Genomic DNA, 22,311 nt, shown 5'->3' with positions numbered 1-22,311 from the left:
TAAGACAATTCCCTTCTGCAAAAGGGAAGCCCAAAGTCCTAATACTAAGATTTCATAGGAGATACTAAGATACTGGGGTAGTACTGGGATAATAGGAATTAGAACAGAATAGTGATTCATTATTACACAGCCTCTCTCCAAGACTGCCCAGATGTCTCAAGAAAAAATGCCAACATAACAAGCAAAGAAATGAACAAAATAATCAAACAGCCAGAGATGGGAAAATCCACTTAGAGGGAACTTTTCTCCAAATTCCTTTAAGAAATTATTGTCTTTTAAATCATGAAATATGGCACATAACCTCTCTTTCAAAATCTTTTAACAGTTAGTCAGCATAAGATTCCCAAGAATATCAAGAGTTGTAAGTGCCAAGTCCTTCTTTGAATCTTGGTAAGGTCTTGACATCAGTGACATCCTGTGGCATTGAGTTCCATAATCTAATTATGCGCTGCATTAAAAAATATGCTCTTTTATCAGATTAGGAGCTGCTGCTTTTCACTTTCACTTAGTGTCCTTTTGTTCTTGAATTATGAGATGCAGGACTACAGAAGCTCCTGATCTATTTTCTCTTTGCCACTTACCATTTTTATACTTTCATCTTTTTATTTTTTTCCCCTAAGCTTAACAATTCCAGTTTTTTCAGTTTTTTCAGTCTTTTCATATGAAGGCTCCTCTGTATGCCTAATTATCACAATCACTCTTTTCTGAATACCTTCTAATTCAGTAATATCTTTTTGTGATGGGGTTACCAGTACTTCACACTATTCCAGAGAAGAGAAAATTATTGATTCATATAATGACATATTTTCTTTCTTTCTTATTCCCCACCTAATTTCTTATGCATCTGAACATTTTATGTGCTTTTTTGACTGCAGCTGCTTATCAAGCAGGGCTCTTCATTGAGCTGTCTGCAGTGAGACCCAGGTGTTTTTCCTAAGATGGTGCTAGTAATTGAGATCTCTGATAAAACAAATTATCTGTTACAAGTTTAGGTTTCTTTGGGGGTTTTTTTTTGTGGTTTGGTTGGTTGGTTGGTTGGTTTGGTTTTGTTTTTTGATTTTTTTTTTAGTTTGATTGTTTGTTTTCCCAATAGGCCTTATTTTGCATTTAAATAAATTATTTTCACCCCTTTTAAGATGGCCACCCATCTCCCTTGGTCAATTATCTCTCAAGTTTCCTGTCTTATTCAGACTTGGTTAACAGGACTTTCTTATTACCTGTAAATTTTGCTAAATTGCTGTTCACTTATTTTTTTAACAGTAATTAATATATTTTGAACACTTGGTCCTTGTATGGTGCCTTGAAGCACCCTGCTGTTGGAGGTTTTGCTGTAATGAAAATTGACAATATATATGCTTTTTTTTTTTTTTTTAAATCTTTGAGAAAAGTTTTGCTTTGTTTTGCATCCTATCCCAAAATTACTTAGTCTTTGACTGAGGTGGAGGCTGAATCTCTTGAGAGGAGCATTGTTCTTGCCACATTTATTCAATTACTCTAACAAGGTTAAGGGCCAAGTTGCCTTCACAATTAAAGCTAAATATTTGAGAGACAACGATCTTGTTTGTAACCACAACCATGGAAATTCAGGACAGAGGATGGAAAAGTAATTAATTCATGATGTTGGGCAGACACATTCAAAACCAAGCTGGGAGCAAGCTTTAATGTAACAGTTCTTAGCATTGTCTTGGTAATAATCCTTAAAAGCAGGAATATAATCAGTCCAAATAGGCAGCAGTATATGAGTCTCCTTCTTACAGCTAAGACTTTGTGTGAAAATAAGGAAAAAGCAAACTAGTTGTATGGTCTAGACATCTGTTAATTTTCAAGACTTTCTTTCACAATATGATATGAACGAAGATATTTTAAGATCTGGAATACCTAAAGTTCTTGTTGGAAAGGGGAAGGGCAGGGCAAACTTATTTTGAGGCTTTTTATGTCCTGACCTCCCCTAGGCCTGCTTATTTCCTGGTATCTCTCTCTCTTTCTCTCAAGTGTTCCCCATCCTCTCCCTGAGAGAGTCTATGTGTGCTTCATCAACCCTGACTGCCTACAGTATGCAACAGACTTCACCACCTTTCTTCACCAAGAAGATTGCTTGCACAGAGAAGGCTCCTCAGACTGCTTGGGACACCTTGCACAGATGCATGCTACTGCCTTGAACTCAGAATGGACACTAAAAGAGATCCTGAACATATTGGTGGAAATGTGATCAGACACCTGCAACTCAGACCCTTCCTGTTTGGTAAAGGAACTATAAGGACAGCTAGAACTTCTTGTGATATTCCCATAGTTTTATCTGGCATAAATCCAGTATTTTTCATACTGTAGTCCACCCAACCCTAATCCAAGCTATTTTGGGTAAAATGGAGGTTGACAACAGTTAACAGTTGACAACAGGTATCAAGTATTTAATTTCTGAACGAAAATGCTAGTAACCCCTCAATAACTAGTGCTGGTGCCAGATAAGATGAGAGGGCAGAACAGGGAATATAATTTATGGCTATCTATGGACCAGTTATACATACATATATCTATATATATATGCACACATATATATCTCTGTGTATAAGAGTATTTATACTACATATATTCTTTTTCCTTTAGCAACCTACTTTGATACAGTAAAATATAGGATGCTGAATTATAAGAGAGTAACAGTAAAGCTTGGCACTGTGACCTTTTTTTTCATTCATAGCAATACAAAAATTACCAGTATAATATAGCACAATCAAAAATATAGTGTTTCTTATTTGAAGGAAGACTAGGAAGAAGACTCAGTGCTCTTCACTTAATTTTGGAAGGCTCTGAACTACCACAGGGCTTGTGCAGCATAAGAAAGTGACAGAACATAAACTGTACAGTCACACCTATTAGTGAACATAATGTTATATTAATGACTCTTTTGCATCAAATATAAGAACAGAAACTGTACTGTGTGTCATTTAGATAATTTAGAGGAAAAAATGATACCAAACATATGAGCTCACTGCAACAATTCCAAACGGAATGCTTTTCACAATAGATTTGCAAAATAAGCAGCAATCTAATAAAAAATTGTGTAAGTCTTTACAGTTTGCCAGCCAAACCTAAGAAAATAACATTAAATTATTGGAGGCAGAGTTTTGTGGAAACAATGCATATGGAAAACAGTGACAATACTGTGCCTGCTGCTGGCTTCGTACTGAAAATATCTCTGCTTTGCAATTGCTGTGGGTTAAATTATCTCTTGAAAAGTGTGTGTATTTAGGTAGTATTAAGAGATAAATATATGCCGTTTCAATGGTGCTTTTTCATTTGGGAAAATCTCACAGAATACTTCTCAACACCTCTGGGAAGCTGTTACTCACTAAACAAAGCCTGTAGCCCACTATTTTTCATGTAAACTCACCATGATAAAATATATCAATAAATAAGTATTAAAATGCTGTCTGGAGTAAATCTGTATCCCTATAATATTCCAGGGAAGAATCTGTATTTCTTTCTTTGCAGGATTTTTTTTTTCTTTTCTTTTTCTCTAGAACCTATATAAGAATTTATTTGAATAGATTCAGATTTTCATATTTTCAGACAGGCTTCTGGGTTCTCTGCTTTCCTTAAAAGGATATGCATCCACCTGTGTTCCCCAGTTTAGTGGGATATCAGAACCCATAAGAGACACTGCATTTTTCAAATAAAATGTTTTAATACTTTCCATCCTTCCATGCTGTTAGTCCCAAGTAATGACTTCTTTCTGGGGAGTGGTATCAATGGTTATTACTTTAGTGTACAAGACAGTAAGTGAAATATCACATTGGGGATATGCTGTAAAGGATGATATTGGCTAAAATACTAGTTTATTTGGAAAGTCCTTTTCATCCTGAAATATCTGACAAGAAAACTATCAATTTTGGATCATGAGAGTTTGCATAACTACTGGGAGCAGAATTGGGTGGTGTTTTTGGTTACTCTGCATTTCAATTTCATATTAACCATAGTATAATTATGATTTTTTTTTTCTTTAGGCTAAGCAAACTAAAAGAATTATGAGGCACTAAAGGTAATCTTTCTGAATTTAGCTTTTTTTGTTTCTTTTTTTTTTTTTTACCTGACTTTTACAGCCATAGAAGTATATGTGTAAGATAGTCAGCTTCCTATAATTGATCAAGATCTTGATCAAGGGACAATTTTTTCCCTGCCCTTACTGGGGATTTTCCACATATATACAATCACAGAGACATAAATATACTTAATTTTTCTATTTAGTTCTTACAATATCACTTAAAGTTAAAAGTAGTATCAGTAAAAACCAACAGGAATTCTGTTTTTATTAAAGTGGAACTCAGATTTCATCCAAATATGACAAAGATACTGTTGAAAAGCTGTTTTTTATGAACACTCTCAAATCACTTGGGATTTTGCTGCTTTTTTGGTTTTTTTTTTTATGATGGCACTCTATTTTTCAAAGACATTGACTTTCCCTGACACTTTTAATTATACTTGTCTATGTAAGACAAACCATGATCCTTAAACCATCCAGTCAAAGCTCTCAGAGCAGAATTATATATGGTTCCCAGAAGAAAACAGCTGAAAACACTAAAGCTAGATGGACAGGTACATTAATTATTACATTAACTTCAAATATTTTTTTTCCCTACCAACACCACTTTGAGAAATGGAGAATCTATCAAATCAAGTATTTGACAGGTAACGTACAAGGTATCATGTAATCTATCTGTTAGACAGGAAAATACTCTTCTAGCTGAATCTTAATAAAAGAAACTTCTGTCTTCATACTAACAAAGATGTCACAAGATACTCGGATCTTGCCTATGCACAAGATGTCCACATCATTTTCTTCCATATTAAGTATTCTTTTAAATATATTATTGTATCATTAACAACATGTGAACATCAACAGGTCTGTGAATGCTGTCCATTCATAGAATGGATTGCCTTTTGAAAACATAACTCTCAGACTGCCTCCTTTGAATTTTCCCAGTTGGTATGGAACCCAGGGCTAAATCAGTAGAAATATTTAAACTTTTCCTATCAAAATTAAATTCAGTATTGCAAACTTTTGTGGTATATTCCCCAGCTCTTACTGACCATTTATTGTAAAACCATATTAAAAAAGAACATAATTAAATTTCAAGATGTTCTCTAGACTGGAGATTTCTATGTTGTATTTATCTCTGTAGTTTTGTAAAAAACCAATTCTGCTCAATGAATAATTTTTTTGTTTTAAAGGCAAGTCTTTAGTGTGCAACTTAATAGACGTTAACTGCCTTGTCATTTAAAAGCAATGGTAGCTGTCATAGCTTCACGCACTAACTTTTCATTGTTCATGTGGTATTTGTTGAATTTCAGCTTTCATTGATTTTGAACAGTGAAATTAGATTGGCCTTTAATTTTTAGGTTCCAATTCATCTGCCACTAAGCAGGTATAACACAGTGCTGTTCATGCAATAGTAAGTTAGGGCTGCAGGAGGCAGGGGGAGAAGAAAATCCCCCAAGAGTAAAGCAATAAAGTTTATACTGTCTTTTTCTTTAAAATTTAAAAATATATCAGTTCCATTTGCTTCTTTTTATAACTTCAAAATTATGTGTATTTTCAAGGTACTGTATTTTTAATTTTTTTTGTCCCAGGCTAGTTTTAGCAAAGTAATTAAAGATTTAAAGTACAGACAGAAGTGTTGATCATAGTTACATCATAGCTTGCTATTGTGCAATACACTTTTTCTCACCATAAGACCAAAGAAAATCTGAAAATCCCCAAAAAAGACATATTACTTATTTTATAAAGGACACAACAGGTAAAGAAACTTGTTAATCCTGTGCCTAACTGTAAAAGCATTTTAATGTACCAGTAGCTAGTTTGCATGCAAACATCTCTGAACTGCCTTGTAAATTTTAGCCCAATGTTTGAAGTTTTTTTGTAACATTCACTGAGAAATATGAGCTTTAAAGCAGAGTATGTTGTGTAAGTTCTTCCCACCTCTCAGTATTTGGTAAATCCAAGTTAAGTAGGCCTATCACGAATGTCAGTCGGTATGCCTTAATACAGATTCAGCTTGAAATACTTCTGCTAAAAACCTTCTACAGATTCAGTTTTAAATGCTTCTTGTACTGAAAACCTACTTGGACACGTCTTGTGTCACTCCATATCCTGTGCTTCTCCTTAGATGATCAGTTCCTAGTAACTGCTGTGGTGGAAGCAGAACTCATCTGGATGGACAAACAATGTAGTGTTGAGTAAAACTAGTTCCACTTTTTTTGTTTGAACTTTAGATATATATGAATTAATAGTAATTGTTAGATATATGTGGGTTTTTTTAAATGTAGTGAACCACAGACAGAAATGACTGACGTCTTTCAAAGTAATTCTTTGTATGCCTGTGTCAGCTAAAGATTTTCTTGTACACTCAAAATAGATTTGTGGTCTTTATATTATATTGTTTGTGAGATCACCAGCGTATATCCTGTTAATGGAACTCCAAGATGAAGTTTAATCTTATATTTAAGACTATATCATAGTCTTTTCCCTACTCTTGGTACATAATTCACTCCTTTTTTTATGCTATGGACAGTTCATATTCAACTATGCATTGTTTTCATCTTGCCTCTCTAAGTTTTATCAAAATTAAATGCATTCATTTTGAAACTGAGACAGAAAAATATTTTCTTCTTCTTCTGTCTCTCATCACCTTATCTCATTTACCATTCTTTAAGTAAATAATTTGATAGTTGATTCATATGTTGATTAAGCCTTTTATTATGGCTTAGTTGAAGGGGGAGGCTTTCAGAAGATAAGTTTGAATACCTGGCTTGCAGCTCTCATTATATTGAATTAGGATGCATAATTTATGGCCATAATTTGTTGTGATATATGGAAACAAATAGTTTTAACATTGTCCTGATACAAAAAGAATTTAGTAATTTCTTAGGTGGCTGGATTTGTGTGTAAGAGATAATAAGCTAAACAAAATCAACACTGTACCAGGAAATCATTCAGATATTTACAGTATAAGCTTTTCTGTGTCCCAAAAGATCAAAAGAAAGCTATGTGGGTGGTGCACTCACCTGCTTCTCATCTTGGGGCTTACCAAAGTAGCTGTCAGTGCAAGATCTGTATTGAGCCAATCGGGCATCCAGTATTAAGCAAAACGTATGATCCTTGTCCCTGTGGTAACAGTTGCGTTTAGCAGAACGCAAAATGTGTTGCTCTAAATCATTGCTCTAATTGGCACCTTTGTTGACAGTCTCAGAAAAAAGGTCAAGATGTGGTTAGGCATGGGACTGATGTACTGTCTTACAGCTGCAGCCTCTGCAGCCTCCTTGGCTGAATGCAGCAATTTATTGAGCAGGCATTTGCTTTTTAAATTCTTCCAGATATTTTAGCAGATTCCATGAGTAGATACTGTTTGCATTTAATCTTTTTCTTTTCTTTCTTTTTTTTTTATACTTTGCTACAGATAGTGTGCTTACTGCATTAAATCTATGTGAGAAAAAAGAAAAGAAAGTGAGGTGCCAAGCTAGTGCAAAAGTCCCTGTAACCCAGTCACTTAATACATTTGCTTACTGTTGACAGTCACTGCTTTATACAGTGGAATATTAACACCACCTAGGCCAAGCTACTTTGGGTATTTGAAAAAAGTATGTATTAGAACACCTGAATTTAAAAATGTCTATTCCATATATAGTCATATTATATGAGATGTAGGCACTCAAAGAGGGTGATTCAGAGCCCTAAATTAGTTGACTAAAGTTAGACAGTGTGAATACCTCCCACAGTAGCAATATGTTGTAGAGGGACAGAAAGTAGATGAGTGAAGAGAGAAAGGGAGGAATGGAGTGATAAGGACAATAAATGAAGTAAGTCTGTAGTGAACTTCAGAAACTATTATAAATTATTAGGAATTTTTGACAAAAGGAAGATCAGTTTGCTTGTTCTAGCACATGCTCTAAACCAAGAAGCATCTTCATAGGTAACTGCAGCAATAGTGTAGGTGTGACGCTTTCAGCTGTGACTATCTGTGCATCCATAACAATGGATCTGTATTACAATTGTTCCTGCAGTCCCCAGTCAATACTGGAGGATTAAAGTACAGATATAAATAATTCCTTCTTCAAAGAGCTTACAAGAAAATTAGGATTCATAGGTGAAGAACAGGAAGGCAAAGGGGAGAAGAAAGAATGAAATTACCTGCTCAAAGCCATGAAGGATAGTAACTCTTTCTTAGTATAACATGGACTAAAATCTATAATCCCTTACAATTTCTGTGTGAAAGGATTTGTAATATACACAACTTTTGGGAATTAATTTGTTTTTAACAAAGTTTGCCTTTACTAAAAGAGAAAGTATTTATACTCAATGAGTAATGGTACCACAGTAAACAGTCTCATTTATGTTTGTAAGGGCTGGGTAGAGTTCCTGAAAACATAGTCCCTTCACAGTATTTATGGGTTTTATTGTGTTTTATTGCATTCACTATTTTATTAAAATAATTCATTTAGGCTGTAGGTACCTTTTTAAAGAGAAATCAAGAATTCTGCATTCATCTGTCTATAAATTTATTAGCTCATTAGTCACTGTAAAAATGGATGATAAATCTCAATTTTTCATCCTCAAAACCAAAGGTTACTAAAGGACAACATCTTACATGTCCCAGACATAGAATTTTTTTTTTTTTTTTAATTTGTATTTAACATCTACTTAGAAGACTTTTTGGCATTTAATGGGATTGCTACAAAACTTTCTTGTCATGTGTAGACATTTATATGCACACACATACTAATGCTTTGTACCTATCCTTTTACCTATCTACCTATCCATCCATTACCTTGCATTGTATAGGATAAAAACATTTGACATGCAATCATCTGTTGAGATCTAGGTATCTCTGAGAAATTTTCCATTAGAAACTGTAATTATTTGGCATAGTAAAGTAAGTACACAATAAAAAAATAAGTATTATTGTTTGTGAAGAAATAGGAAGCAAATTCTTCTGTTAAAATCAGGAGAGCTGTTATTTCACTTGCTGTTCTCTTTGATGGACTTTCAGTTTGCTGACTCACTGAAAATTGACTCAGCTGATACAGTTTGGAAAGTTCATATGCTTAGTTTTGGTAAAGCTAATACATGAGTCATCAGTTGTAGATTCAGGGTTTCCCATTTGTAAGAACCAATAGTACAGATGGTCTGGTATCAATCTATTTCTAGTGGCTCTTTTTACAGAGTACACTGTATTGGACTAGAACAATATTTCCTGATCGTATGTGGATTTCCTAAATTGTATTGTATTTTAGATTTGGGGTTAGATTTGACCTGGGTCATCTGTTGAAGACATAATGGTACTGTATGCATTATATTATGGATGCAATTTAGCATTCAATGCCAGTTATTATAAGTCTGTTTGATCTTTCTGTATAGAAGGCTTCAGCTGTTTAGTAGCAGAGAAGTGCTAATTTCAGCTTGCATTCTATTATTTGGTAACATTCGAGAAAAGTATTTAGGCACATTGCCTTCTGCCTGAAAATACTGAAATTAATTTATATGGCCATTTATCCTATTCAACAAGAACATGTGGGGTTTTGTTTAGCTACAGAAACACACAGTCGGTATTCGATGCCTGATGGCTATAGTTTTCTTTCGATAGGCTCATAAATTTTGCCTCTTAATAGAGAGAAAGTGAACTAACACCTGTTGCAGTGTCACATGCTTAGCTATGTGAGCTTTATAATGACTGAGTATTGAAATTTTACAGTCCTAGAAAAAATCCTTAATGTTAAAATAATAGAAAAAATTTAAGATTTGCTTCTTATTGTACCTATCACTTTATAGTTCTTTCCTTGCTAACTTTCCATACTTTTTTGGTCATTTTAATAGGTTGTTCAGATATATTGGATTAAGAATGTATCCTTGGGTATCAACTACTGCAATCAGTCACTATTTTCTTTGTTCTCGAGTACAGAGATAAGCCCTTTCATTCCACCACTATCACATTTCTCTTTACTGTGGAGCAGGAGCTGGACACTGAAGATATCTGTAGCATGGGACATATCAACCCTGCAAATGTCACGGAGCACATTCCGAACATGATGCAAGTTTTGTATTTTGGCAACAGAAGGACATTTCCTATGCTTCTCTTGTTGGTGTCCTGATAAACCTAGATAGGAAATAGGACACATGGACTGGGCAGAACATGGAGTCATGTTCTAAGAGGGTTAAGTTTAGATTCAGCTGGAACAGTCTGAGCTACTTATGCTGTTCTTGATTTTCTGCTCTCTTACAACATCCACACTAATTCCACATTTATTTCGCTTGCTTATGTACGCACTCGTGCTTAAAAGTGTTAACATTTTTGTATGTCTGAATTACAAAGCAGTGTATACCTCAAAAATGGCTAAAGCAATTGGCTTCACTTAGTAGCTGAAACTGTGTTTAAATTCGCTTTAAACCTGAATCTGTCTTCCTTCCCACCACCAAAGGTGATTTGGAAATAAAGAAGAAAACCACTTATGAAATAAAAGTGGTTGTTGTATTATAATGAAGCAAAAAAAATTGTTTACCTGTTACCAGAATAGTTAAAAGCTGGTTGTGGTTTAACCCCAGCAGGCAGCTCAGCCCCACACAGTCACTTGATCACTCCCCCACAGTGGGATGGGGGAAGTGAATCAGGAGGGTTAAACTGAGAAAACTCGTAGGTTGGGATAAATTCAGTTTCATAGGAAAGCAAAAGCCACTCACACAAGCAAAGCAAATCAAGGAATTCATTCACCAAGCTCTGTGGGTGGGCAGGTGTTCAGCCATCTCCAGGCAAGCAGGGCTCCATCATGCGTAACATGGGATTTCGGAAGACAAGTGCCATCACTCTGAATGTCCCCCTTCCCTTCTTTGAGCCCCATCTTTATAAGCTGAGCATGACATCATGTTGTATGGAAGATCCCTTGGGTCAGCTTGGGGTCAGCTGTCCCAGCTGTGTCACCTCCCAACATCTTGTGTACCCCCAGCCTCTTTGGTGGGGTGGGTGACGTGAGAAGCAGTGGTCTTGAGGCTGTGCAAGCCCTGATGAGAAATATGTGAGACAGGTGGGTGTTATCAACAGTGTTTTGGTCAGAAATCTAGAACATAGCACTGCACAGTCTACTGTGAAGACGATTAACTCTATCCCAGTCAAAATGTATACAAAATTAAATTCAGGATATTACTTATTTATTTTTTGAACACAATGTATTCTTCATATAAATACATAACATAATAGTTTCAAAACCACTGTCTATTCTTGGATCCAGTGATGTACGCTTCAGGAAAGATCACTAATGTCTAAGTTATTATCCTCATGGAATGAAAGAGAAAAAAAGACATTTTTGTTTCATATTTTTTCCTTCACATTTTGAATAAAACAATTAAATTTCCAAATAAATATGTAGTTTCTGTTATAAACTGTGACTGCTTGTCTGAGGCTATAATATATTTCCTTGGGTCAGTTAAAGACGGGATTAGATATAGCGTAGCTCAGCTTTGTTTTTTTGTCATTTTTTACTGGTAGCAAGTTCATCTCACTGCTTGTGTTTCCATGCAACCGTATGTCTATGTGAAGTCACATTTCACTTTTTGATGAGTAAAGTCCTTCTGATTTCCTCTCATCAGTTGTAGGACTCATAAGTGGGGTGTAAGTATCATGTAGTTAGACCAAGAATATCATATATTTAGAACTTATCAGCACAATTGTGTGTTTTGTTTTGTCATTCACTTTCCTTTATAGTGTTTACATGCTGAGGATTTTCTTCCTGGCTTTCTGGAAAAATGCCAGACTCCAAGGAAGTTTCTCTTCCTCTTCCTTTTTACCTTCTTATTCAAATGCTCTTGTGTATTCAGCAAGAGTATGCCAGCTGCATGAATTCAAGCAGCAGAGAGTGCAGGAGAAGACAGTTTTAGCACAACTCACTACTTTCTGTGGTTTTGCACGTTACTTATTGGAACCTGTTGTTCATGTGCTGGCTAACATTGTAACGTGGCAGTGTGAGATGGACAGCCATTGAACACCAACATTTTAGAATTCTGGGAAAAAAGCATGCCATGCGTTTTGTTGGTTTTTCTTGTTTGACAATGTGAGAAAGGGCAGTTTTCTGGTGATTTTAACAGCCATTTACAATCATTTAGTTTAGTGTCTGTGGAAATGCATAGTGCAGCTCAACTATGCTGTGAAAGCCTTTCAGTGCCTGAATGTTAGTGTTGAGCTGTCCTGCCTTATGAAAGCCAAATGTTTTCGAAATGGAGCCGCTTGCAGAAATCTTCTCTCTGGAGAGATGTGCCAGGACAGGGGCATATTGGTTTTGACTTAAGAACTTGTAAGCATTTTTCCTAGCCAGATTAAATATTACTAATGGCAGCAGTTCTACAGGGAAGCACAAGTGAACATTCTGTAGATAACAGTACAGGAGGGAGAGAATATGTCTTCTCCATGCCTGTTGTTTTCAAAGTCTAGTCTTAGAAAATTAAAGGACAGGAGAAAAATAAATTATTAATACTGCTCATGAAATTTTAAACATACAAACATATCTTGAAATATAGTAGCAGCAGGGTGATAAACCCACACCCTTTCCACTTTTTTTCAGTAGTGGACATGTTTGTGCAACAGCACTCAAGCACAGCTTCTTACTGCAGGTGCTTTTACCATTTTGGGAGTTCACTGGCCTTGTTTTGTTAGCCTCAGCAGTTTGAAAGTGTTGGTTCACCCGCAGTGCTTGCAAATATATCACTGTCCATGCTGCCTTTGCTCTTTGTATTTACTGGTGTCTTATGCTTCAGGGTTTCTGATGCCCTTGAGAAGCTGTGATCATTTTTTACATCTGAAAGAGTGCCAATTCATTTATTAAGACAAAGTCTGTGAGGCCCGTATAAATTTATTCTATCTAACATTTAATAAAACATTAAATTAAAAATGTGACTTACGCAGTGACATACTCAGCATTATCCTTCCAAGGTTTATATTTGAGTCTTGCAGGGCCCCACCTCTCCAGAAGGTAAGGTGTTATCAATCTAGCTCTAAGGTGACAAGGCCACTGATGTTTTTCTCTGGTGGTTATTTAATAATTAATTTTTCATTGCTAGTCCGTTCAATAAATGGATTGCAACATTTAAGACCAGTTTAATAGGTTTACAGGTCTCTTATAAATTCCAACAATGATAATAGTTAATAGGAGAATAATGAATTTGCGCTTGATCTCAAGATCAATCAAGCAAATTAAATCTGGCCTAGGCTGTGGCTGCTGGAGTGGTTTTTTGTTTGTGTGCTTGTTTGTTTGTGGATTTTTTTTTGCTATCAAATATGCCCTGTATGGATAGCTCTATCTGGTGGTTTCTTGAATTTCTTACTGTTTCACTTGTCATATTAATTTAAATCTTCAATCTGAGGACGTGGAATGCATATGAAGTGGCACATTAAATCAATATTATGTTGGAAACAATGTCTCCGAAAGGGGTGCCATTGTGTAGGGGAATGCAATAACAGGAATAATAAAAAGAAATTGTATTTTGATCTTTCCACATATGCTATTGCAATGCAGTTTACCTATTTTAAAAAACAGATACCTCTGCTTGTAAAGATAAAATCTTTCATTGGGCTTTATCACATACTCAAAATACAAAGTAAAAAAAAAAAAGTCCAGATGGGGAAGCCTTGCCAGTTCCTATGAGGATTCGAGAGCATCAGTCCTACAAAGAAGGAGTCTATTGCTTAGCAGAGGTTTGCTTGGCATTTAAAATAGATGGTTCTTGGGCTTGTTAGAGTTCACGGTAGTCAGAGATAACCTCATTAAGTAAGTTAATAAAGGAGGAAAGTACATTTGGTTTATCTTCTTGCTTTATGTCTCACTGAGAGCCTGATTTTCCACTTTTCTTCAAACTTTTCTGTATAATCACTTGAACTGGGTTGATTCTGTCATTTCACAGCCATTTACACTGCTCTTTATTATTGCACACACAGTACACTAGAAAGGGATTGAAAGCACTGTTATTCATTCCTGGCTCTGCAACTATCTTACTGAACATCCATTCACTTCATTGCCCATTTTGTGCATTTGTAAAATACAAACCAAGTTGATGACCTCAGTAAAATGTATGGATTAAAAATGCTGGATAAGAACATAGGATGTGAGATTCACAACAGTAGGAAATTGGGGCATTTATTTTTCCAGAGTTTTGGGATCTGACTTAAGATCTTTTCTTACCAGTTCTTTTTTTTGAGTTATTCTGATTAGACAGGACATTGTCCAATTTTTTTTGATATAACCTGAAAAACAAGTGGAGGGGAGAGAGAACTCCACACAACAACCTCATCTATTGTAATCTAGATTTTAAAGAAAACAACCTTGGGTAAGACTACAAATCTAAACCAACCTCAAGCAACCAATACTTCATGTGACACATCAAGGTATTTCCTTAGCCTTCCTTGTTCTTGACATAAACCAAGACTACCACCTCTCAAGCTTGCAGACAGCAATGTAGCAAGTAAACATTGCCTGCGAAGCAGTAAGCTATGGCTGCTGCTCCAGTTTCTTGCTGAACAACTTCTAGAGAGAGCATAGGCTGTGTACCTGCATGAAGGTGGAGCAAGAAGGGCTTGGGAAAACCAGGTTTTTTGGTTATTGCAGGTGGAAAGAAAATGAACCTGGAATGTTATGTTGTACTACTAAGCTCTAGAGAGAGGGTGGGAGGATATTGTAGCAAAATGTAAGAGGAAAACTTGGACATGAGGGTCTCATAAGATGATAAAAAGAGGAGAAAAGCTGGTAAACCTCCATTGCTACAAGAGTTAATTATTTAGCCTTGATTAGTGAGGACTTTGTGTATTTAGGACACGTACTACCTATCATTAACTGGTAGTAGCCTGTTTCCAGTTTGGGTAGTACCTGATTAATAGTTACTATCAATGTTGATGTCTATCCTGAAAAAAGTGTACTGTAAGCTGATCAGGTGCTGCAACCATGGATTTTTCATGCTGCAACCCATCAGTGTCATCTGCTGTTATTGCAGTATTTGCCATTTTCAAATTTGGATTCATAATAATAGAAGCATACAGTAGTTTGAGTTGGAAGGAACCGGTCATCAAGTACAACCCCCTTCGATGAGCAGGGACATCTTCAACTAGAACAAGTTGCTCAGAGCCCTGTGCAAGCTGACCTTGAATGTTTCCAGGGCATCTACCACCTCTATGGGCAATCTGTGACTACTTATCTTGTGATAGGAGATATTGGTGACCCTTTTCTTCACACAGTGGTTGCCAGTCAGTGGCTGGCAGTGACCATTTTTCCCAATGGTGAACAGTCATCACTGAGAAGCAGTGGGCACTGACCAGTGAATGCAAATTGCTCTTACTGCATAGCAGCTCACCAGCAGGGTATAGTCTGTGTAGGCTCTTATTCTGGGGCAAGGAGATGCAGAAAGCAGTTACTGCTTCCTGCCAGCTACAGGTCCATAATTAGTTTCTGCAGTGACTTTGTGATTCACAGCAGGTGATGAGCAGCAACAGTTTACTAGTGAAGTATGTAGTGACTTCAGATAGAAAGTGTGGGGCTGAAGAGAGAGAAGATAGGAAATATAGTAGCTAAATGGGATTATTTTGTCTAGAAGAGAGAATCAGGTAGCAATTTTTTTTTTTTTTTTTTTAGTAAGACAGAAGATGTAACAAACAAGATTCTGAAGTAGGAGAGAAGAAAGGAGATAGGAAGAGGGTTTACAGGATTACAGAATGGAAATTTTAGATTGAAATTTTAAGTGGCTCACCCCTTCCTTTTCCTTATGCACTCTCCTCTAGTCTAACAAATATCTTGATACCGCTGTGGCTGAAATCCAGTTAATATTTAGTCTCTGAATACCATGCAATTTCAGTGAAGTCATTCCTGAAGCATAGTGGGAGATTCAAATTCAGTTCACATGGGTCTACAGATCAGTCACTAAATCCCAAGAAATTCTATTTTCTAAAGGGTGGGAGGAGCATTGGTGGGTGGGTTGACTGAAGATAAGCATTAAGAATAGACATGATAATGAGATTTGTCCTTGATGTACAATAAGTGCACAGAAAGAATAGCAACAGCAAACCTGTGAAGTTGGAAGTATATAGGGGGAAATCAGAACATTCAGCAACTATTCTCCCTCATAGAAACAGTAGGAAAATTTATTAAAATTAGTACCTTACTGATGGCTCCATATAGACAAATGGAAGAGTATAGTAATCTATTTAGTGGTTTTTTTGACTTTATTTTATAAGTCTAGCAATAACACTGCAAACACTGCAGTGATGCAGAATGATAATGTGCAAATGTTTGCATGAATTAGTGGCCCTTTAAACTCATCCTGATGCTACAGAAGCCAGGCAGGCACTTATTGCACTAGTCCTTACTATTGAGGAGAATTTCACTTGATGTGTAAAATCCTTTTGTAGCCTAAAATAAATTTTCTAGAGGGAAATACTAGAAATACAAGAAATTTTATTTCCTTACCTGTTAGAAGTTCAATGAAATAACTTAAGAAATCAGCAAGGTGTGAGTTTTATTTAAATCGAACACTCTTATCATGGATCATTCCTATTCTCTAGGTATGTATCTCATGTATAAAATCAACATTATCTCAATTACAATGTTATCACCTTTAACTCTCCTTCTCGTGCAGCTAGTTATTTCTATGAATTCGGGAGTGAAAAATCCTGTTGCTTGCACTCTGCCCAATAGTTCTTTGGGTTGGGCAGAGTGCAAAGATCTGAGCAGGAAACTTTGCTGCTATGTACGGAGAATTCTTCTTTAGCCTATCCAAAGTACATTTTGTATTTTCTGTAGTGTTTTCAGCCTGATATAATTTTAACCTTCTAGAAATTGGTGTTAATATTCATTTATTTAGGATATGGAATCTTATGTCACTCCTTAAATACCTCCTATGGTTAGACACGCTATTTAAAAGCCTGTGCTTGTTAATAAAGTATGGTGTGTGAGATGTCAGTTAATTCTATTTTAGGTTCATGAAAAATACCATTTCAGCTCTACATTATTGTAACATTTGAAAAATGTTGACTTAAAACAATCACTGCATATTTCTGCAGAGAATGCTTTGAAGACATTTGATTTTAGAAAAATATGAGGTTTTAGGCAGACAAAGTACTTCCAACTCCATCTAAATTATTTCTTCTGTGCTAGTGCTACTTTCAGAGGACTCTGGAGGTGTTTAAATGTCCACATAATAAATTTGATGTGGGTTATTGGTGCCTCACTTTGAACTTGGGATCAACACAACACTTTTTTTTTTTTAAATGTGTTTCCAAGTAAAATGCAGTAGTTTGTTAGGTTTTTGCTTACTGACTGAATTCCTTAATTTTCAAGCCATGCCATGGAGGATCAGAGTGGTCATCCCTCAGGGTACTTTTTTAACAGTAGACAGCATCAGAGGGAAATTCAGTGAACAATGAAAAGCTCCAAAATAGAAACATAGCAGCATTTCCACTGAACCTGTTTTTATCCCATATTTCTGGTAGCAAAGTTATGCACTGGAAAGCTTATTTTATTAAAAAAAAATTAAAAAAAAAATATATATATACTGTCCAGTGTAGCAGTCAATGGTCTTGTTATTCATATAAATACCTACAGCTCCTTAGAATCCAGCTGGCTCTTAGCTTCAGTGACGTCTTGAAGGAATATGATAAAACATGCTTCCCAACAGCAACTTTCTCCTCTCCTGGGAATAAGCTACTTGTTATTATGAGAAGGTGGTCACTGTGGTCCTCTGGCTCTGACTGACCTGATCAAATAACTTCCTACCAAAAGTGACCAGCTTCATATTCCCTGGGACAGAAAAAATGTGTTTCTTCCTCTCTACTCTATTAATAGTGTTTAGGTTCTAATGGATTGGTGTTGAGGAATTGAATTCATACCTGCTGAAAGCACCAGCTCAGGCTTGATTTAGTCAGCCATATAGATCATTTATGGACCATGGGGCAGACTCAGGGTAATGCTTCTTCAAAAATAAGTAAGAAAGTATGATATGAACTCTGTATAAATCCACATCAGACATCTAACAGGTGGGTTGAAGTAAAAGTAATTTAGAATAAAGATTAGTGTTCCTTTCAGGAATATGCAGATTAATGAAGTAATTAGGACAGAGGGCCAGATCCTCAGGGCGCTGTAAATCATCATCACTTAGCTGAAGTTACTGAAGCTATGCTGATTTATAACACCTACAGAACTGATCCAGTAGCAAATCCTTAGTGATAATGTTGGTGTTTTCTCCTGGTAATAGAGCTGCAGGCATCCAGGATGACAGTTGGTTTGAGGGGCAAGTTCAGAACAGAATACAGATAAAAGACAACATGCATATTTAGAGCATGTGGGGAACTTAAGACTGCAGAAGACCTTCTGGAGTTTCTGTGTTCAGTTCCTTTTTACTGTTGCAAACAATGACATCTTATCATGCCATTCAAATTTTTTCTTCGAAACAAAGTGGTTGGTTGAGGCAGGATGGTATTTTAAGCAGAGAATTACTCTGAAAAACAGATTGAATAGAACTTTTATCACATGCTGCCCTCTGGTTTCTTTTATGATCACTATTTCATCTTTCATTTGAAAAATGAAGGAAACTGTAGATTAAAAAGGTGGTAGTGGGGGGTGTGCTATGTGTGTTTGTGGGTGTGGGATCGATATAGATGGCCTATGTTTCTAGAACAAGTAGCATTGAGGAATATGATAGAAAGGCACTACAGCCAGTAAGTTGACTTGGTGCTTTGTAGTGCAGTATGAGACTTCATTTAACCTACTACCTGAGGTATCTCTTCATCTGGGAACGGTTGGCACACCCCAGTTCTCTGGGCTGTGTCTATGGAGAGAGGAGTTAGGTCTGACTAATCTTTAGTGCTGGCGGCAATATGCAAAGCCAGAAGGACAACAGCTTGGCTTATGGGTAGCATGCTGAGTTTGCAAAGACCAGATAGATTGAAAGACTGTCTATTGACTTGTAAATTCAGGAAATTTGATAGTGAATCCTGTGGTGTACTGAAAATGCAAAAGTATTCTGTACTGTTTATGAATGCAATTTACGGAATAGGATTACACTTTAGACGAAAATCAGCTTTTTATGCAGAAGTTCTGAATAAACTCTGAAAATTTTTGATTAGTAATGAAGTGTAACCTCAGCTCCACAAACAGTTGAAATTGTGTGTCATTGTTTTTAGCTAGAGATTTTTGCTTGCTTCAGTTACCAGAGGAGAGCATATGTGATGATATGATGTACAGAGGGGAAGATGTGAGAGAAGGAGAGAAAGGAGGGCTTTTTTGATCTTCCAAAATGCAGTTCCTGATTACTGATAGAGAAGATAGCATGGATAAGCATTTGGTCTTCATTCCCTAAACTCACTTTTATTTGAATTTATCAAAATTTCCATATCTCCAGAGAAGAATGAAAACGAACATTGTGCTGAGAAATGTGTTACGATATTTCTAGATATTTTTTTTTTTTCTGACTAGCTTTGAGAGTCTCTGATGTTTTTCAAATTCAGTTAAGGTATCATCAAATCTTTGCAAGGCAATGTATACAGAAATTGACTGTCATGAAACACTAATAAAAGTTATCAAGCTTGTTGTCTTTCCAAACTCGCATGTTCTTAATTTCCTTATCAAATACAGCATATTGTGAATGAGAGCTGCTTTATTTATTCAACTAAATTGTTTTGAAACAATAAGAATAACAAAAGATTTCCATGAGTGTTTTGCTGGAAAACTATTATTTGCTTCTCCTAAGAATACATTGGCTCTCCTGCAGCTAAATCTGGAGCTAAATCATATTAACACTTGTAGTGGTGTGGTCCAAAATACTCATTACTGTTTACCTTCTGTGAGATAAGAATTAGGAGAAAAGCAAAGCAGGCACCAAACTTGAAAGAATATAAAGAAGTTTATTAACAGACCTAAAAGAGGGAAAAAGGCAAAATAAAATCATACCACACCTTCAGAACTCTTCTCCTTCCCCCACCTTTCTCCCTTCTCCCACTGACAATGTAAAAAGACAACCCTTAAGATGTTCAGTCTGTTTACCACTTCCATAATAACCTTGTTCAGTTCATTTAGGAAGAGGAGTCTCTCTTGTTCATGCTATGGAGGAATTATCACAATGAGACAGCTGCCCGCGTTGGTTCTCTGCTCGCATCATGTGGGACTCCCCCTCCTACGACTTGCAGCTTTTCCCACAACTGCTTTCGAGGGTCCAATCTTGGGGTACAAATTTAAGGTTGAGCCGTTCAAAAACAAAAGTTCTCTTCACCCATCTCTGGGAGCATTTCATCTCTAAGAACAGAGGCCCTTCTCCTTCCCTGGGAGCAAAGGGTCTTCCTCATCTTCATCTCTAGGACTATCTCTGGGAGCATCTCTAGGAACTGAGGTTTTCTCCTTTCCCGTGTGGAGCAAAAGTCCTCATCACTTCCATCTCTCCCTGTTCAAACTTCTCATGAAATCACAGCTGCTTCAGCATCTGCCTATCTCAGCGCAGGTGCTTTTGCTCACAAGTGGAATGCTCCACCCCCCATATCTTCATGAAATTACAACGGGATAGTCTGATATATCATAGCTTCACAACGGAATTTCAGCTTTAAGCATCTCCTCTTTCTCTTCCCTCAGGTTTTCAGCTCTTCACAGCACTAAAAGGGTTAATCTCACCTAGGCCTTGCAGCTGGAATGTTGCTTATCGCAGTGGAGAGGGGGTGAAGCCGAGCCGCTCCGTCTGCACAGAGCAGGGCTGCGGGGGGGCCGCGGCTGGAACAGGTCCATCGGCTCCAGGATGGCCGTGGCCTGGCCCAGCCTGGCCTGAGCAGGGGCCGGGACCGCTGGCCCCCACACAGGGCCCGCAGCCACCTGTCCCAGCGCTGGAAACGAGAGAGAGCTCTGCCCGGGGTTTGTCTGTTCTTAAGTGTGGATCACAGAGGCGGTCACAACTTTAAGTGGCTTAAAAGAATTGTCCATATTCAAACTGGCCAGCTGATAAGTTCTGTCAGGTCAATAGAGGAGCTGCAAGCACCCCTTTGCAAGAACATCACTTCCAGGACTATGCTTTGCTAACCCATGACAACACTAAAGAAATGTTAAGAAATAGCCTGCCTATGGTGAACAGGTTAAAATATCTTAATATATAACTGGTGAGTTTTGGTTTCAGGGTTTGTGGTTTCAGGGGTTTTTGCTTGTTTTGTTTCTTTGGGGTTTTTTTTAGAGGGGAAAAGTGTTTTTGCTGTTTGTTGTTGCTTTTTTCTTGCTTTGTTTTTAGAAACAGGTCAAAGAATTCAGGTCATGAAGAAGTTCGTAGCAATATCTGGTAAATCAAGGGTTTGAAACAGGACACTGTCACTTGCATGGATAACATAAATTCAGATAATATTTTAAGTATCAGTAGTAGTGCATGTATTCACTGGCTTAGTATTATTGAGGAAGTTGCACAGGAGGAGACAAACTCATCCAAGTCTTTAGGAAAGTGGCAGTGTGAAGGAGCTTCAGAGGAAAATGGGCTAATTTTGTATAGCACTACTTCCATTCTCATTTGCATTCATCACTTTTTAAAAATTAGTTGGGGGATGAATTGCATAGTTTCTTAAGGAGCTAACACATATGAAAATACAATTTGGATAATGAAATCTAAATTTTAGAAACTGTTTGCTAGCTGTAGTATTTAATGGGAAATGGTACATGTTAAATCAGCAGCAACACCGACACCCAACTGTTATTTTAGTATATTGCCCAATAAAGGGCACTTTTTAGACATACTATGCAATAAAAGTGATTAATTGAGCCAAATTGACTACACTAAGAAAAATGAGATTAAATTGGTAAACTTGACTTTTTCATAGATACGTGCATATTCTCACTATTAGAGACTGAAGCACCAATGTGAGCTGTCCTGGTCAATTCCCCTGGCTAGTACCCATCAGCAGGAGTCTGTCTGTGGAAGTACTTCTGTCTGTGCTTGATGCTGTGCAAGACAACAGCTGAAATGGATCTGCTGTATGTCATCTGTGGCACAGAAGTTCTGATACTGTAGATACTAACAATTCTTTTTGAACAGCACAATTCAATGTATGTATGGAAAATCTAATATGCTCTATCTAGTTGCTTTGCAGTTATCTTGATTAAAAAAAAAGATTTAATTAGCCAGTACAAAACTGGTGGTATGCATGCCCTTAAGGACATTGGAGAAAAAAGAGTTGAACAAGTCAAGAAGAATTAAATTAGGATAACTGAAAAACCAACACCAGAGCAAAAGAAGTGGAAATTCATTGACTCCACAACTTAATAGAATGTGATCTTGTAGAT

General features: G+C 36.7%; 1 protein-coding gene across 8 annotated transcripts in view; it reads left to right on the top strand.

Moving 5' to 3' along the window:
- The window catches only part of PCDH9 (protocadherin 9), a 684,038-nt gene that overhangs the window by 178,318 nt on the left and 483,409 nt on the right, over nt 1-22,311 (top strand). Inside the window, exon 3 of one of the 8 annotated variants that reach the window (XM_048295531.1) lies at nt 1,993-3,425. The exons of the other annotated variants lie outside the window; for them this stretch is intronic. Coding sequence (XP_048151488.1) covers nt 1,993-2,013 — 21 coding nt within the window. The 3' untranslated portion in view covers nt 2,014-3,425. Of the gene's footprint in view, nt 1-1,992; nt 3,426-22,311 lie in introns of those variants that run through there. 8 annotated transcript variants of the gene reach the window in all.

This window comes from Corvus hawaiiensis, chromosome 2, assembly GCF_020740725.1.
Source record: "Corvus hawaiiensis isolate bCorHaw1 chromosome 2, bCorHaw1.pri.cur, whole genome shotgun sequence".
Lineage (NCBI taxonomy): Eukaryota > Metazoa > Chordata > Aves > Passeriformes > Corvidae > Corvus > Corvus hawaiiensis.
This window is presented reverse-complemented; position numbering and strand designations above follow the sequence as displayed.